The sequence below is a fragment of the Trichechus manatus genome, unplaced genomic scaffold (assembly GCF_000243295.1).
Source record: "Trichechus manatus latirostris isolate Lorelei unplaced genomic scaffold, TriManLat1.0 scaffold00294, whole genome shotgun sequence".
Classification (NCBI taxonomy): Eukaryota; Metazoa; Chordata; class Mammalia; order Sirenia; family Trichechidae; genus Trichechus; species Trichechus manatus.
Genome location: NW_004444230.1, coordinates 149,551 through 167,948, shown reverse-complemented (window position 1 = coordinate 167,948; position 18,398 = coordinate 149,551). Strand labels below are relative to the sequence as shown.

General features: G+C 45.7%; 3 protein-coding genes across 4 annotated transcripts in view; 2 read left to right on the top strand and 1 right to left on the bottom strand.

Moving 5' to 3' along the window:
* The window catches only part of PTGES3L (prostaglandin E synthase 3 like), a 5,677-nt gene extending 4,512 nt beyond the window's left edge, over positions 1 to 1,165 (bottom strand). Inside the window, 3 exon segments of the mRNA XM_023725231.1 lie at positions 6 to 63; positions 476 to 647; positions 1,126 to 1,165. Coding sequence (XP_023580999.1) covers positions 6 to 63; positions 476 to 647; positions 1,126 to 1,165 — 270 coding nt within the window.
* Positions 1,166 to 1,186: 21 nt separating this feature from the next.
* RUNDC1 (RUN domain containing 1) lies at positions 1,187 to 9,946 on the top strand. Of its 2 annotated transcripts, XM_004390267.2 has the most exons (5): positions 1,187 to 1,698; positions 4,584 to 4,742; positions 5,727 to 5,925; positions 6,858 to 6,977; positions 7,409 to 9,946. In XM_004390267.2, exons 1-5 carry the CDS (start codon positions 1,210 to 1,212, stop codon positions 8,275 to 8,277), a joined length of 1,836 nt encoding a protein of 611 aa, XP_004390324.1. In that variant the 5' UTR covers positions 1,187 to 1,209; the 3' UTR covers positions 8,278 to 9,946. The 2 variants fall into 2 exon arrangements, with proteins under 2 accessions (XP_004390324.1, XP_023581015.1); XM_023725247.1 differs by lacking the exon at positions 4,584 to 4,742.
* Positions 9,947 to 13,544: 3,598 nt separating this feature from the next.
* On the top strand, positions 13,545 to 16,793 carry RPL27 (ribosomal protein L27). Its single transcript, XM_004390266.3, has 5 exons — positions 13,545 to 13,619; positions 13,864 to 13,946; positions 15,362 to 15,531; positions 16,473 to 16,583; positions 16,698 to 16,793. The coding sequence occupies exons 2-5, from the start codon at positions 13,866 to 13,868 to the stop codon at positions 16,744 to 16,746; spliced, it is 411 nt and encodes a 136-aa protein (XP_004390323.1). The 5' UTR covers positions 13,545 to 13,619; positions 13,864 to 13,865; the 3' UTR covers positions 16,747 to 16,793.
* The last annotated feature ends 1,605 nt before the right edge of the window (positions 16,794 to 18,398 follow it).

Genomic DNA, 18,398 nt, shown 5'->3' with positions numbered 1-18,398 from the left:
TCAACGCAAAACTCCATGAACACATACTTGGGCCTGTCGTACCACAGGGTCCGGGCATGCTGCCTGGATAGGAGTGGATGTGCGGCTTCATAAGGGTGGGAGAGGGAAGATTGAAGGCATTTGGAAAAGGTGGGGGAGGGGAAAATATAGGGACTTTTGATACCACAGTTCTCTCAAAGTGGAGCTACATGAGACAGACAAGGGTTGAGGGAGTTGAGGGGGAGTGTCGGGAGTGGGTGTGTGTGGTGAGGGTGAAATCTGGGGAGAATCGAAAGCGCGAGACTATGGAGGTGGAGAAGTAGGGTGTTAGGGAGAACATTCAAGTCACACTTCCCCTCATCCCGCAGTTACAGAGACCTGGGGGCCTGGGGCTCCCATGGGACCTCGCAGAACCTGGAGCGCCCAGGAGAAGATTCGGGGTAGGGAATCTCCAAGGGAAAAAGCCAGGGGGAGTTCCGCCGCTGGAGACACTCACCGTGCCATGATGGCTCCCGCCGCCCCGTGGCTTTTGGAGTCCTAGGCAGGGGCCACTATATTTAGATCCTGGGGACGCTCCCAGCAGCTGCCTCTCCTTATACGGTGGGGGGAAAGTGGGAGGGAGGGGAAGCGTGGCCCGATAGCCAAGGGATCCGCTTTTAGGAGAGACTCTGGGAGAGCATAATCCCTGTAGTCCTTCACAGCTCGGAGGTCTCCAAAAAATACACACTAAGGATAGATGATTCCTCTGCTAGGGTCAGGGCAAGAGCTAAATTAGACGCTCTACACATGGAATGACTGGTAGGCTGCAAGGAAGACTTCTCCCCGGTCTTATTCGCCTGTTTCTCCAATGCTTAGCACACTCAGTGTCTGATTCACAACAGGCGCTCAATAAAAAAATTATTAAAAAAAAAACCAACCCGTTGCCGTCGAGTCAATTCCGACTCATAGCGACCCTGTAGGACAGAGTAGAACTACACCACAGAGTTTCCAAGGAGCGCCTGGTGGATTCGAACTGCCAACGGTTTGTTTAGCAGCCGTAGCTCTTAACCACTACGCCACCAGGGTTTCCAAAACAAATTATTGGACCGAATTAAATTCCTGGGGGAGGCGTGCCCTCGAGGACAGCTGAACTGTAAGCCCGCCCACCTGTCCCTTTCCAGTCAACCAGCCAGCGCGCCGTTGCCATGGCAGCAGAGGGCGCGGCTGACGTGCGGCTGCGTTTCCGGGAAGATGGCGGCTGTCGAAACGGCTGCTGATCCGGTAACTGTGGTGGCTGCGGTTGGACCGAAGGCGAAGGACGAAGAGGAGGAGGAAGAGGAGTCACTGCCACCGTGCGAGACGGTGCGCTGGGCTCCGGTGGGGGCGGTGGCGGAGGCCGGGCCTGGAACAGCTGCGTTCTCGGAAGAGGCGTCGGCCGAGGAGTCCGGTGTGGCCCCGTCCTCCCCGCCAGACTCGCCGGGCCGGACGCTTCGGCGGCTTCGGGCAGAGCGGCGGCGGCTGGACTCGGCACTGCTTGCATTGTCCTCGCACTTCGCGCAGGTGCAGTTCCGCCTGCGCCAGGTGGTGCGCGGGGCGCCGGCGGAGCAGCAGCGCCTCTTGCGCGAACTCGAGGACTTCGCCTTCCGTGGCTGCCCTCACGTCCTTGGTTACAGGGACAGTGAGGACCCTGCCAGCGACGAGCTGCTGGGGGACCGACCCCGGTTGTGGGGCGAGGACCCGGTGAGCGGCTGGGGCCTGGCCCCGAGGGATATTGAAATAGGGGCAGTTGGGTGGGTGGTGGTGGGTGCGTATGCCTGCTGGAAACGAGGAGGCTGGAGACAGGTGTGCGGGGCCAGTTGGAGGGGGTGGAAAGGAGAGATGCCGGTGTGTGATGACCTGAGGAGTGGGAGAGTGGCGAGCACAGGGAGTACTGAAAAGGCGACAGAGCAGCAGAGGCAGTACTGCTCCCACTCACCTTGCCTTCACCTTGTAGAGTTCCTAAGTCTTGGACACATTTGCTGATAGAGTACTCCAGCCCTGGCAATTGGGGAAATTGGGCTGTTTTTGTGGGGGTCTGGAATGTGAAAGCAAGTGAGTTGGAATCCATAGAGGTTCTGTCTGTGCTTTCCTGGAATCTAGACAAAATCTTTACTCTTCAGAATCTCATGTCTGGGTGAGAGCAAGATCTGTTAGTAATTGAGAGAAACACAACTCCTGATTATATAATTTCCTAATGTTGGTGTTTTTAACACCTCCCACCCCGTCCTGCTTAATAATTAGGTATTCTAAATGAGGTCTTGGTGGTAACTGACAAGATTCAGTTAACTGACACTCTACCAAGGGAGTTTCCTTATAGATTGTGAATCTCTGTAAGTGCACAGATAGGTTGAAGTGTTGAAGAGAACACTGCCTTTTCTCCACCTTTTTACTCAACTTACAGCCCACATGTGGCCTTCTTCCTGCTTAAATTGGTTTTAGCCAAGAAGACTTATCAGTAGCAGATAATCGACTTACTTATTTTAGCCTGAAATGTTTCCAGTGCAATCCTGTGTTTACTATTCCACCCTTCTCTCCACCTTCCCACAGCTCCTTGCACAAGGAGCACCACCTCAAGCTGCCAGACTTTTAAGGAATAGAAAGAATTACTGTGGCCAGGCCTTCTTCAGGAGTGAGCAGCAACAAAAGCACTCTCTTTTTGCTGGTATTTGTTTTGACTTTCAGAAATAATGTACAAAAAAAGTGTAGTGCTTGGCCCACCTAATAAGCACCTCTTGTGTGTACATTGACACATGAACAGGTAGTGCCAAAGTGGGAGACAGTTTTACACGGAATGATTTACTTCTTACCAGTTCCAGGTTTTTTAAAAACTCAGCATTTTCTCTTATCTCACTTCATACTAGAAATTATTTCTGTTATTTTCTGCCTTGCACTAGAGCTCATTGTTCTCTCCTACTAAAAACATGTTTGCCTACACTCCAGCAAATAGCATACTGTACCTAGCATGGCAAGTGACAGAGTTCAGCAGACATAGTCATGAACACAGGGTCAGAGTGTATGGCTGATTTCTTTCTTCCATGGCTTCATAAAGCTGGGATAGAGTGAAAACAAAAAGAAAATTTCCCCATTTCTCTAGGGGCTGGTTAGATAACTTCCTCCAGGCAGAGTTCATTGTTTGGAATTTGTCATTCTGTTCCTTGTTCGGTTCAGTAACATACAACAAATGTATATTGAGAGCTTACTGTATACCAGGCACTATGCTGGGTAGTGGGGGTACAAAGTCAATAAATACCCTTACCCTTAAGGAGTTCATAGATTAGGGGACACAAAATCCTAAACAAATAATTACAGTGCGATAATGAGCTAGAGGAGAAATGTGTGTAGATTGCAGAGGAGGAAACGATTAGTTCTGCCTGCAGAAACCAGGAAATCTTCTCTTAAAGGATAACTAGGCCTTCTGAAGTGACGGGTGGAGAGATGGGATTCTAAGAAAAAGCAACAATATACAAAGGAATGTAGAGGGAGTATCCTGAGAAAAGACTCGTTTTTATGTTGCGCAAACCCAAAGCTAGAGGACTGCTTTTAAAATAGCTGTAACAGAGAGCTTATTTGTTGTTTTCCATTTGTTCTCTCTCATGCCTTACTTCTGGAGGGTTTGGTAAGTACCATTCTAAAGGCTATACTTAATATCTTATAGATTTACAGACTTGTAGTTTAAATGGCAGCCTTAAAAACCAAACCCGTTGCCGTCAAGTCAATTCTGACTCATAGTGACCCTATAAGACAAAGTAGAACTGCCCCATAAGGTTTCCAAGGAGCAGCTGGTAGATTTGAACTGCCAACCTTTTGGTTAGCAGCCAAGCTCTTAACCACTTCGCCATCAGGGCTCCAAACGACATCCTTAGACCTACAAATAATTAGCTGGTTTCACTTTGTTTTGTTTTTGATACTCAAGAAAGGCAAAGAAGAACCAGTGCTTGAGAATACATTGGTAAGACTTTACCACCCTGAAGAGTTTTGAATCATTTAAATGCATACACTACCTGGTGACTAACAGTGATTATAGCCACTGGTTAGAGAAACCTTTCAGACCCTTTTTTTAAACATTGTTGCCTTCCCACTCCCTTTACTTGGCTTCTGGATTTTTCTCAGTGCCTCAAGGACCTGTGGCGGAGGGGCTTTGAACCTTAAGAGAACTGGTTGTGAGTTATGAAGCCTTTCTCTAAATTCTTATCCCCAGTCTATTGCAAACTTGGATGGCACAAAGTATTCAGGAGTCCTTCTGTGATAACTGGCTAGAGAGGATGGCATGTTTAATTCCTAGGAGGCTGTCTTAGCTAAGATGAGTTATCTCAACCCCAACTAGACCTTTGAGAAGAAGAGCCTTAACAAAAGGCCCCATTATATTCATATCCTATTTCCAAGGAGGGAGAGATGCTTTCTTAACAAAAACACATATTTAATAAATTGCCCTGGATGAAATAATTATTCTTATTTTTGAACATGCCTTATAAATTCTATATTTCATTTGGATTATTTGGAAACATTTTATATTTTACTGGTCATTATTGGCTTGAGAGGATTTTTAATGTGCCCTGAAAATAGACCTAAGTGTTTTCTTATTTTAGAGTGAGCAGGAGAAACGGGAGCGTCAGGAAACCCAAAGGGAGAAGCAGAGGGAACTGATACTGCAGCTCAAGACCCAGCTAGATGACCTGGAAACTTTTGCCTACCAAGAGGGCAGTTATGACTCCTTGCCGCAGTCCGTGGTCTTGGAAAGACAGCGGGTGAGCAGACCTCAGAGGTGCCTCCACCACTGCCTAAGATTAACTTGTCCTTTCCAGCATTCACAGCACATCCTCTCCTAGCTCACTCTCCCTGGGCCTTACTGAGAATCTGTGAGCCAGCACAAATCAAAGGGAAATGTTATTACACGGGACCATTCTTTATTCGCACGTGGAAAGCACAGGTTCCAAAGCTTTGTAATGTAAAGATGGAGCCCTTCTTTTCTGATGACTATTATTAAAAATAGTAGTAGTAATAATATAACAATAGTTGCTTTCATTTGGTAATTAGAACAGTTCTATTTGGGCAAATGTACAATGTAGATGAGCTTTTCTTCTTCTACTCACCATCAGTTGCTAAGTATTCAAGGAATCCAGACTGACTTTAATACTATATTTACTTAAGCAGGATCTGGGTAGACTAGCAAATCTATTGGAAAAGATACAGCTACAGCTTTCCCTACATGTTACATTTAAGCCTGTGATATGGCTGTTTTTCTGGCTGGGCTGGAATTAACATTACCAGGTTTCATATTGATTCTAATAATGTCATTAGTATATTATTTTTTGGCTGTAATGTACCTTGTCATTATGTGGAGGTTTTTCTTTAGTTGCCTAGAATGGGGCAAGAAAGAATGAGAAGAACTAGAAATTAATAGAAATTAATTATTTTCTTATAGCCTTAATATTCACACTGTTATTCTCCTGAGTTAAAACTGACTGGCCTGGTAGAAAATCTGCAGTGGGTGAGAGGAGTCATTTCTGCCGAGAGGAACAAAAATTTCTTGTTCCTGTAAGAGAAGTAGAGAATCTGAGCCCTCAGCCTGATTAGCAGTTGCACCATTTTCTATGACAAAGTTAGGAGTTGTGTGTGTCTTTGATTTCTGTTTCAGGGTAGAGGGCATACAAGTTATGATTCTCCTCCTTCTCCCTAACCCTCTCCCTGAAAAATGCTAGAGGGTGTGCTCATTGCATGTGGTCTCATAGGTGATCATAGATGAGTTAATAAAGAAACTGGACATGAACCTGAATGAGGACATTAGCTCACTGTCCACTGAAGAGCTCCGTCAGCGTGTGGATGCCGCTGTGGCTCAGATCGTCAACCCAGCCCGAGTGAAAGAACAGTTGGTTGAGCAATTGAAAACTCAGATCCGAGACCTCGAGATGTTCATCAGCTTCATCCAAGGTCAGAGGAGGGGGCAGGGAGAGAAGGGTGGACATAATAATAAATTACACTAATTCTGAGTACTAATACCTAAAGGTGCCAGTTCTTTTTTTTTTTTTTTAATTGTACTTTAGGTGAAGGTTTACAGAAGAAATAGTTTCTTATTAAACAGTCATTACACATATTGTTTTATGACTATTGGTTAACCACCCCACGACATGTCAACACTCTCCCTTCTCCACCTTTTTTTTGGTGAAAATATACATAGCCAAAGATACGCCATTTCAAAAATTTCTACATGCACAATTCAGTGACATCGACTACGTTCTTCCAGTTGCGCTGCTATTCTCACTTTAGGTGAAGGTTTACAGAACAAAATAGTTTCTCATTAAACAGGTAGTACACATGTTGCCCCATGACAATGGTTAACAACCCCACTACATGTCAACACTGTCCTTACTCAACCTTGGGTTCCCTATCACCGACTTTCCTGTCCCCTTCTGCCTTCTAGTCCTTGTCCCTAGACTGCTGCGCCTCATCAGTCCCGTTTTGTTTTATGGGGCTGTCCAATCCCCAGCTGAACAAGGTGCCAGTTCTTGATGTACTATTTTAAGAGGTTTGATCACTTAGTAAGGGAACCAGTATGGTAGAGTGGAAAAAATATGGGTTTTAGAACAAGGCAGAGTTAAAATCCCAGCTGTGCCACTTTGTGTCCTTGGGCACTTTGTGTCCTTGGGCAGGTTACTAAGCACGTTAGTCTTGCTCTTCTCATCCATAAAGCAATGATTCATTCTTCGTTCACTCAACAAATATTTATTGAGCCAGTCACTGTTATACCATTAAATAATATTTGTAAAATTCTTGTCATGTGGTAGGCACTAGTAAATATTATTTTTCCTTGAAAAATCTGCCATAAAGGGCCAGTGTCTTCTCTTTGTAACTTCTGATCACAGATGAAGTGGGCAGCCCCTTGCAGACAGGTGATAGGCACTGTGAGTGCAAGACCAGTGGGAAGACAGGAAGTGGCTCCACCAGAACAGGCAGCAGCAGACTGCCTCCAGGAAATGGCAAAGGTAAGTACAGCTTCCAGAATAGACAAATCCATAGAGACAGAAAGTAGATTAGTGGTTGCCTAGGATTACGGGGATTGGGGTGAAATGGGGAGGACGGCTAGTAGTACGAGGTTTCTTTTTGGGGTGATGAAAATATCCTAAAATTTATTATGGTGGTGGTTGCACAAAGCTGAATATACAAAAAAAAAAAAGTATACATTTTAAATGGATGTATTATATACTATTATATATGAATTATATCCCAATAAAGCTGTTACTAACAATTTTAAAAAAAAAAAAAGGTTAAGTCCACCTACATCCTAGGTGGCTCTTGGCTGCATGGGCTCATACTGTAGCTCAGAAGCAAGACTTGATCTCAGCTTATGACTTGTTAGATGTGCCTCTGTGCATTATGGCGTCTTACTGATGAGTCACTGTCCTTTTGTAAACAGCGAAGCCAGAAGATGTGAAGAGAGTTCGGGAAATGGGGCTGCACCTGATGCGACGAGCGCTGGCCGTGCTCCAGATCTTTGCCGCTAGCCAGTTCGGTTGTGCCACAGGCCAGATTCCGCAGACCCTGTGGCCGAGGGGCCAGGCTGACAGGGACTACTCTCCCTTACTAAAGAGACTGGAGGTATCAGTAGACAGAGTGAAACAGCTGGCCTTGAGGCACCAGCCGCCATACGACCATGTTGTCACCTCTGCCAACCTCCAGGACCTTTCTCTGAGAGGCAAGGACGAGCTGACAATGGCTGTGCGGAAGGAGCTGACAGTGGCCGTGAGAGACCTGCTGGCCCATGGGCTGTACGCCTCCTCTCCAGGCATGAGCCTTGTCATGGCCCCCATTGCTTGTTTGCTGCCAGCCTTCTCCTCGGCCCCTGAGGCCATGCACCCCTGGGAGCTCTTTGTAAAGTACTACCATGCTAAGAATGGCCGTGCTTATGTGGAATCTCCAGCTCGGAAGCTCTCCCAGTCCTTTGCCCTGCCTGTGATGGGGGGCACTGTTGTAACCCCCAAACAGAGCCTACTGACAGCCATCCACATGGTGCTGACGGACCATGATCCTTTTAAGCGCAGCGCAGACTCAGAGCTAAAGGCCTTGGTGTGCATGGCACTGAATGAGCAGCGTCTGGTGTCCTGGGTGAACCTCATCTGCAAGTCGGGATCGCTCATCGAGCCCCACTACCAGCCCTGGAGCTACATGGCACACACAGGCTTTGAGAGCGCCCTCAACCTGCTCAGTCGCCTCAGCAGCCTCAAGTTCAGCCTCCCTGTAGACCTAGCTGTGCGCCAGCTCAAGAACATCAGAGATGCCTTTTGATTCGAATGACCTGGCCCTAGACTACTGCCTCACTCAGTAGAGATAAATGTGTCAGTCTTCTAGGACAGGAGGAGGAGGGGTTAAAAATGTTTCCTGATCCTGCTTCGGTGGCCAACCAGATGACTGCAAAATCTCTTTTTCCCACCAACTTAGCATCTCAGAAAGATATGCAGGAAACCCACTTAGTAAAAATGTTCTGCCCAGGTGTGTGACCATGGTGTACATACGGGCACATATGTTTGAGGCTCTGTAAAAGATGCCCGGCATGACACAGTTACGCACCAGCTTGTCTTGTCATGCCACGTCTGATTTTCAGAATACTCAGATTGCTCTGACTGTTCTCTTTTTGGCAGTAAGTGACAACATGAGTTGTTGGTCCTGGAAGACATTCAACTTGAGGTTCCTGTTGGTCAAGTTGGGAGCCATCTTCCTTTACTTGAAGCAGGTCTGAGAGCCCTAGGGCCAGAGTTAAAATTTCTTTTTAAGAATACTGATTCCCCTTTTCTTCCTGACGCCAGGATGGGCGGAACTGCCTCTAAAACTAGGAATGAGACTGTCTGAGAACAACATTTTTAAGGAAGTGAACCTCAAGTTGATTTTAATATGAGCCCTTTTTCTTGTGAAGCTAAGAACTGAAGCCTGTCCCTGACCCGGTAGTCCTCGTCTCACAGCACAGACAGTGGTCCTTTTGTTGTCTTGGAGCAGAGTTGTTTATAAGAAAGGAGAATCAATGTCTGGGAATAGGTCCTCTGGCAAGTAGACTTTCCTCTACACGCCTTCCAATAAGACACTGATAAGTTTTTTTAGAAGTAAATGAATTAGAGATTTGCTGCTTCAGAGACTCCTGGCGTATGTACAGGAACACACGTTGGTAACCTGCAGCAGCTCCTCCCTGGGTGTGGTTCCCCAGGCAGCACTTGTCTTAGAGGCAGGATGATGGAGGAGGTCTGATCTTGCTCCTCTCCCTCAGATGATGGCTAAAGTGTTTTCTTCCAGTCCATTCCCACTACAGGTACTAGGAGAGGGAGGTTAGGTACTACAGCAGATCACCATTTACAGACAAGGGGGCTGAGTATTTCATTGTGAAACTGGCTGTAGAGTGTTCCTATTTGGTCTTCAGTATTTTAGCCCTTTTAGTTCACACTTGTCAGCCTGCTTGTGGTGGGTACTGCTCTAGGACTGACTAAAGATGGGGAAAAAAACCCCGGTAACTTTCTGGAAAACTAAATGGGCTCCAAACATTACTGATTCAGCATTGTTTTCATGTATTGCCAGCTGCACTTTCTCTGTCGCACTATTATGTAGTGCATTTTAACTTAATCTTTTTTTCAGCATTGTGTTACTTATTTTAAATGCATTATTGCTATTTGGGTAGAATTAGTCTACCATCTGTGTGAAAGAGTTTGTTAAATGATGTGAAAAATGATACATTTGTGGTTGCTAATAAAATCATAGTATTTTGTGTAACTTCTCTGCAAAGACCTTAGAGACTAACCCTCAGCCTTGCTTTCTAAGTCTGTCTGGGCATTATCAGCCCATCTGATCCAGATCAGTATTTCCTTGAGAGCTCCTTACCCTTCTGCCTCCTCCCTGCCCTGAATCAACTCAGCTTTGGTTTTCCTTTTTTCTTAATATTGTTTCACTAAAAAGTACACTTGGCATTATCATCCCCTCCAGCCCAGGCTACAGCCCTATCCCCACAGCAGGTCTCGCCACCTATGCCGCATCTGGAACTGGCACTTTGGAATCCATTTGTCTGGAAGTCATTTAGGGTGGGTGATACGGCATAGCCGTGGGATCACCCCAGTACTGTCTATTTTGAATTCTTACATAAACTAACTTGTATTAAGGCTTTGTGCTAGCATCATGGGAAGCATTTGTGTATGTGTCATCCTAATTTCTTACTAGTAAGGCAGTATCCCCATTTTTCAGCTAAGAAAACTGAAGCACAGGCTTACACGGTGGAAGAGATGGAATATGAATTCAAATTGCCTGGCTCCACAGCCAGGTCTTTCTACTCTACCATACTACCTCATTGTATCGTGCTGCTTCTAGACCTTTTGTTTCTCTCCTTCCCCCACCCTGTCACTCCACCATCACTCTGGGGAATAGAAGGTATTTTCCACATACCTGCCAGGAATTTCAGCTGCCAGAGGACTAGGCTATAGGGAGATGGACAGTCATTGTTCTGCGAAGTTCTTCAGGAAATCATAAGGTGTGTATAGACTGAGACAATCCAGCCAGCATCCCAGCAATCACAGGTATCTGCTAGTCACTGATATCATCTGCATCGTAACTGAGGACAGCGTTCTATCCTTGGCTTGGGGTGAGGCAGACCAGACAAGGGAGAAGAGAAGGTACAGACAACCCAGGATTGTAAGGCTATGCAAGAATGGAAAGAAAAATCACAGATACGTATTCAGTGAAAGTGCAGAGTCACTGAGAAAATGAAGTGAATTGTGTTCTGTTTTAGTACAAGTATGATTTGCAAAGCATTGTTAGAGATTTCTAAGATGCTCCACATTCATTCATGCATTATTGAGCACCAACCAACTGCCTGAGTCAGGCTAGATGCTGCGTATAAAGATAAAACATACTCCCTGCCCTCGAGGAACACACAACTTAAGGAAGGAGACAGCCAGGCCAACTGGAGATATGAGTAGATTGTTAAAACGTAGATTGCTGGGATGAGGTCTGAGAATTTGGATTTCTAGTAAGTTCCCAGGTGACGGTGATGCTGCTGATCTGGACCACACTTTAAGAACTACTGATCCAAACCAACTAATATATATTCTGTAATAAAGGTAAACAGAGATTACTGAGGGAGCACAGACAAGCGAGAGATTTTGCTTGGGCCAGTTTAGAAATGGCCTTGAAGGATGGATAGGCTTTCTGCCCCCACCCTGCCCCCGCCAGCTATGGGGAAGAACTGAGATACATGGAACTGCCTGAGTAAAAACCCCAGGGCTCAGAAGAGGTTTGGCTGGCTGGATCCCAGGGAGTACATGAGGGGTGTGGAGGAATCATAAAACTTGTCCTGAAGGAAAGATAGGTGGGAGTGAGAGTTCAAACTTTAGAAACAGAGAGCCAGTACAGGATTTTAGTGGTGGGCTTAGAATCATTTTTAGAGCAGTTTCTCAAAATAATATTTATAGATTATACAGCTCCACTCCAGACCTGAATCAGAATCTCTTGGGATTGGAGATGCATCTTTAACAACCATCCTAGGTGATTCCGATCCACACTAGAGTTTGAGAAGTGACTCGAGAAGAGAAAACTGACTTCAGGTCAGTTAGGGAAGGCGGAAAAGGATAGAAACGAAAATAGAAGCTATATGACAAAATTCACAGGATTTACTTACTAATTTGATTTGGAGGGTGGTAGTATGTGAGAAAGGGCTCTAGTTGGTGGCAGAGTGGTTAAGTGCTCAGCTGCTAACTGAAAGTTCGGTGGTTTGAACTCACCAGCTGCTCCACAGGAGAAAGATGTAGCAGTCTGCTTCCATAAAGATTACAGCCTTGGAAATCTGATGGGGCAGTTCTACTCTGTCCTATAGGGTTGCTATGTGTTGGAATTTACTTAATGGCAATGAAAGAGTATGTGAGAAGAATCGAAGTGATTACAAGGTTTCAGGGTTTCGTTCCTCTTTTCCAGAAGAAACAGCAAAGGGGCAGAAACAGAGAAGGAGGTTAGAAGAAGACCACGGAGGCAGAAATGGACAGGGTAGTGTGATACAATGGGAAGAACACTGGGTTGGGAATGAGGAGATCTTGCTCTGTGCCACAAACTCTGTGGCTTCGATACTCTAGAACTGTCCTCTCATCTTCAAGTGAGAGGCTGGAGTAAATAATCTCTGATGTCCCTTCCAACTCTAAAATTTCATGATACAAATTAAAGTATTTTAATTGGATATAAAAATACAACTACATAATTAGTGTGATAAACCACTGGATGGGGTCCTGAGAGCTGCTGGGGAATTTGGTACCTGGAGAGCCTCAAGAAGAGAATTGATGAAACACTTTATGCTGATTGTTCCCACAGCTTGCCTCAAGACCAGCTATATAGGTTCTTCAATGCTCAGATGAGCAAAAACTGGGATGGGCTCTTCTTTGGAACTCCATCTAAAAACACTCTTCCTGGGAGTGATGGAAAATAATTCCCTTTGTGCGTCAACTAGACCTGGGTTCCAGACCTAGATTTGAATCCCATCTAATGCCACTGGTCAGGTTCAATCCAAGATAGGTAATTTATCCTCTCTGAATCTCTATTTCCTCATGCCTAAATGGGGATACTAAAGTTGCAGAGTTATGAGAATTAAATAGGCTATTGAATTATATAAAGTGCCTAGCATTTTGTCTGGCACAGAAAAAACGATATGGTAAAAAGCATGAGTTCAGAAGTTGGACTCCTTGGGTCTGTGTTCCAGCTCCACCACTTTCTAGCTATGGCCTTTGAGCAGGTTATTCAAACTCCCTAAGTCTGTTTCTTCAACGGTAGAATGGAAGTAACAACAGTACCTACTGCCTAGTGTTGTTATAAGGATCAAATGAGATAATGTACCATAATGAGGTAACTCTGCCTGGCACAGGGTAAACAGCTGCTATTATCACCTTCACGTCCTTCACTGCTTATCCTAGTTGGTAATGTCTGTGACGTCATCTAATGTGGAAAAGAACCCTCGTTTGATATTTGTCTCTCCCTCTTTATGCACCTAACACAGTCCACACACAAAAAAAAACAAACTAAGCCCCTTGCCGTCGAGTCGAGTCCAACTCATAGCCACCCTTATAGGACAGAGTAGAACTGCCCCCATAGGGTTTGCAAGGAGCTGCTGGTAGATTCGAACTGCCCACCTTTTGGTTAGCAGCCGACCGCTTAACCATTGCGCCACCACGGCTCCAACAGAGTGCACACAGTAGGCACCAAAAATGTTTCATTTTGTTCTTTGCGTCTTCTAAGGCAAAAACAGTAAAGTTCAGACTGTCCCCGCAACTAGCGCGAAGGCAGGGAACTACAACAAAGACGGCAGTAGAGCAGCTGAGCCAAAAAGACTGCACGCACACAAGCCGTCCTACCTCCTTCATCAGTACGGCAGAAACGGGACTCCTTTGCCCTGTCTACTACCGGAACTACTAACAATGTTTGATTCAGACAAGTTTTCTGCCAGGTGCTGCTCTTCCCTTATGAGTTTCTTCCGCCCACCACACATATTCCGAGCGACGACTAACTACTGTGACGGCCTAAGGGGCGGGACCGGAAGTGAGGTCACTTCTCCTCGGGGTGAAAGGTCAACGGAAGTACCATTTCTTCCTTTCTACTGTCGGCTTTGGTGGTTGCCGTCGGTAAGTAGAGGCCTGGCAAGGGTTTTCAATCGGCCTCAATCCGCGGCCGGGGGATTGGGTTGCGGGGCGGCGCCGGGTGCATTCTGTTCCTCGGCCTCTGGCGGCTTCTTAGGGGATCTGGTCCTGCGAGCAGGGCCTGCGGACTGCCTGAGCCAGGTCGGCAGTGAGCGCAGTCTGAAGATCCGGGCCTAGGATTGCGGGCTCTTTGGATTTCTGAGCAACCCTTTCTCCTTGCTCTCTGCAGAAATGGGCAAGTTCATGAAACCCGGGAAGGTGGTGCTGGTCCTGGCCGGACGCTACTCCGGACGCAAAGCCGTCATCGTGAAGGTACCAGCCTCGGCGACGTCTACGCCGTCGTGTCTCGGAAACCGGGAAGGCTTCGGAGGTTCTGGGGCAGTCACCACTGAGCGTTGCGGGTTGGGAGGGTAAATGCATGAGGGCTTTTGAGAAAGGGGGATGCAAAATAAAAACAAATGTGAAATGTATTGGGCACCTAATACGTAACGTTCTTCACCAGAGAGACTTTAAATAGCAATGATAGGGACTAGCATTTACTGAACGCTTGCTAGGTGTCAGACAGTACTTTATAAGTGTTGTCTGTTCAGTTCTTGTAGCAGGGGTCAGAGATGTTAAGTAATTTACTTTAGGTCGTAGAGGTAGTAAGTGGTGTAGCCGGAACTCTTAAGAAGAGAAATTGCTTCTGGTCAAAATGATCACTTTTTTCATGGTAGTCAAGAAAAAAGACATACTGCAAAAAGTCCTTGAGCAAAGAGACACCAGATTTCTCATTAAGAAATCGGCATATCTTTGATTCAGACTCATACTTAGCTTGGCATGTTTTATGCCTTAATTAATTCGTCTCCTACCTACGTTTCTTTGGAACCCTGGTGGCATAGTGGTTAAGAGCTACAGGAAGTTAACAGCTGCTAACCAAAAAGTCAGCAGTTCACATCCACCAGCTGCTTCTTGGAAACCCTATAGGGCAGTTCTACTCTGGCCTATAGGGTAGCTGTGAGTCGGCATCAGCTTGACAGTTTTTAGCTTCCTCCCAGATAACCCTAGTCTCCAGCCACATACACTGTTGCTTCTTGCTGTTAGGACACTGGGGCACCTGATTCCCTCCCCCCGCATCCCACCTGAAACTGGTCTTCTGGTGGTAGAAGATGCAGGCTCTGGAGTTGGGCTGTCATTGTTTAAGTCCTGGCTTCACCCCTTACTAGCAGTGTAACCGGGAGTCCCTGGGTGGCACAGACAGTTAAGTGCTCAACAGTACTAGCTGGAAGATTAAGTAGTTCAGATCCGCTCAGAGGTGCCTCAGAACACAGGCTTGGCAATCCGCATCTGAAAGGTCACAGCCTTGAAAACCCTATGGATCAGTTCTCTGCACACATGGGAGTGGCCATGAGTCGGAATTGAGGGCAACTGCAACTAACAGCAGCAGCAGTGTAACCATGGAGGAGGTTACTAGATGCAAAGTTTTAAGCAGCATTCTTGGTGCATAGCAAGCGCTCCATAAAAGTTCATTGTTGTTATTTAAAATCCCTTAATCGCCAGAAGCCTTTCTAGATTTCTCTTCCTGGTACTCTTTGGACATCTAGTATAGGACTTCTTTGTAGTGTGGTTTTTGTCTTTTTTTTTCTCTTCGGAGACCTGGGGTTGGAAGTATTTTTCCTGACCTGCCCTACATCTAGCATAGGGTCTAAATAGGCCCTCAGTTAATATCAAGTTTAATTCTCATTTAGAACATTGATGATGGCACCTCAGACCGCCCCTACAGCCATGCTCTGGTGGCAGGAATCGACCGCTATCCTCGCAAAGTGACAGCTGCCATGGGCAAGAAGAAAATTGCCAAAAGGTCAAAGATCAAGTCTTTCGTGAAAGTTTATAACTATAATCACCTCATGCCAACAAGGTGAGCATTTCAAGAAGTGGGAATGAATCCAGAGATGGCCTTGCACCCATTCCATTTGTGCAGAGGGACACCATTTTCAGTTTGTCACTCTTCAACTTATAAAGTAGCCATGGTTCCCAGTCTTGCTTCTGTCATCTGTCTTGGAGCTGTATTCCCCTTGAAGGCCTAGATTAGTCTTTTTCTGTTCGCCGACTTAGCCAAGCAGGATTGAAAAGTCTCTCCTAAGCTTGTTCTTTGTCTACCTATCTCCTCACTTGTAAGTTCTTTGGATGTTGGGTGAAGATTGTTTCATTTGTTTCCGATAAACACAGGCGTAGGGTCTGGTCTGCCCTCTTTCCCCGTTCCACCCTATAGTATACTTCAGGCTGTCAAAAAGGGGTGGTGAATGAACAAAGAGTTATAGAGTACAAACAAGATCTGGGAAAGTCCCAAATGAGAATTGCCCAGACCTGGCAGGATGTGCCTAAAGTCTGCTGCCTTAAATACCGTACATTGACTCTTGGTTTGCTGGCCTAAAAGGACAGCTTCTTCTCAGGTGTTGGGTGCTGTGAGGTTGAGGTGGCTAGCTGTACCTGGCTGTTGCATTTTCATAGTGATACTCTGGGTGACTGTATAGGCAGAACTCAAACAACACTAAAATGGCTCCAAATTAAAAGCCAGCCAACTGTTGTCTGTGATGGAAGTAAAGAGATCTATTAAAGTGATGTAGAAATATAGTTGTGGGAAGTTGAGAATGGAGTGTCAGATTTTTTAGTGGTTTAAGTCCATTAAAATGAGGGTTTCCCCCTCCAAAAAGTCATTAGGACTTTGGCACAGCTTGCAATAATTGTTCCTATGGAGTCACACCCTGATACCTCAGTGCCTGAGGAAGTATTGGGGGGGCTTGTGAAGACCCTAACAGCATGTGAACTGGTCCTACCTTCCCTGTCATCACTCCCCAGGTATTCTGTGGATATCCCCTTGGACAAAACTGTTGTCAACAAGGATGTCTTCAGAGACCCTGCTCTTAAACGCAAGGCCCGGCGAGAGGCCAAGGTCAAATTTGAGGAGAGGTAAGTAGTCTTCTATTGGTAATTGTTGGGGTACAGTTTCCCTATTTGCCATGAACGGAATTCCATAGCCCTATTGTTCTTCTCATCGGTGTCTTTTTTTTCCTTTTCTTCCAGGTACAAGACAGGCAAAAACAAGTGGTTCTTCCAGAAGCTGCGGTTTTAGATCTTTTTCATTTCAGTCATTAAAAATACAAAAAAAAAAAAAAAAAATGCCTGTGTCTCTGCTGTGTGTATTAATAGACAGGGAACGGGAACATGCATATCTTTGTGAGACTCGGGCTGCTGTCCTCAGCCTGATAGTCCTTTAGTGATCCCTCAGTGGGTAAAGTATGATCTACCGAACTGTTTCCCAAAAGGGCTACTCCTGACATTTTTGTGGATAGTTCTTCCCTGAGCAGAATTGACATCTCTGGCTTTGTCCCATTACATGCCAGGAGAACCTGTTCCCGCTCCCTGCATTGTGACATGAAAATCTACTCTGGGTAGGGACCAGGTGTTTGGGGTTGAAAACGACTGATGAGAATTTTGAACTTTATTAGCACAGGTGGGAATCATCTAGGTGACTTTGTTAACCCAGATTGCTGAAGCCTGGTCCTAGAGCAGCCATTACTACTGGGACAAGGGTCAGGCCCCCCAGTCTGGGTCCTGTCTGTCAAACCAACAAGAAAGGGTGTGGTTCAAGGGGGCTTGGGCACTGGCTTGTGTGGTGCAGGAAAGGCAAGCACTGGTTAATTTGTCCCTTCTGTCACAATTTACAACTCATTGGTTACTTAAAATTATGACAGTCTTATTGATTAAACATTTGTGGTTCCAAATCAGTAGGTGGAACTAGTATTCAAACAAGCCTGTTTGCCAAACTTGGCACCATGCTAATGCTGAAAAAAGAGTTGGGAGCTCACTCTGGACTCAGAAAACAAATACACTATGCTCTGCTTTGTGTACCCTTGATATGAACCCTTTTGCTTCTAGGTATTAGGTATCTTGAGAGACTGGTTAAATAACTTGGCCTACTCAAGGTCATAGAAATGGAACTGAATATAAATCCTTTCACAAAATTTATCTCAAGTTCCCACTTCAAATACTGTTCTAGTACTGTGACCTTCAGCCAGTATCTAAACTTCTGTGCCTCAGTTTTATCTGTAAAATGAAAATAGAACCAACTTGATGGGGTTGTTTTGAGGATTGAGTTAATTCATGTAAAGCAGAAAGGTAGGTGTTGGGCGTATAACATTCACCTCAATAAATGCTGGCTGATGTTAACAGTTTTGTGAACTTGATCAAGGAGCTTTATTTGTCCTGGCAAAAACTCATGTACAGCAATTATTTTGTCAGTGCCTGCTTGTGCCCAGAATCACTAGGCTCTAGGGGTACCCTGCTAACAAAGATGATGCCACCAAGTTCTCACAATTTTGAGCTGCCAGCACTGGCAGTGTTACGTGTCCAGGTAAAAGACTGCTTGCTCCTGTAAGAATAGTGTAGTTAGCTAATTGATTTGGTTCCGTCAGTGCTTACAATGTGCCAGGCACTGTTAAGGCACCAATGATACAGCGATTAACAACCTCCCTGACTTGGGTAGTTAGAAATTCTATGAAGAGAAAACAAGATACGAAGAGTAGGGAGAATTGAGACGGGCTGCTGTTTGATAGCTATGATGCAAACTAACCAGGTCCTGGTGAGGAGGGTAAAGCTAAAGGAGAAAGAATTTGGGGAGGGGATATCTGAGTGAGGCTAAGAGACATGTCAAGTTCATTGAGAAAGGGGCTACAGCTGGCATTCATGCTTTGGGACTGGCATTTGCTTTGCAACTGTTTGTGG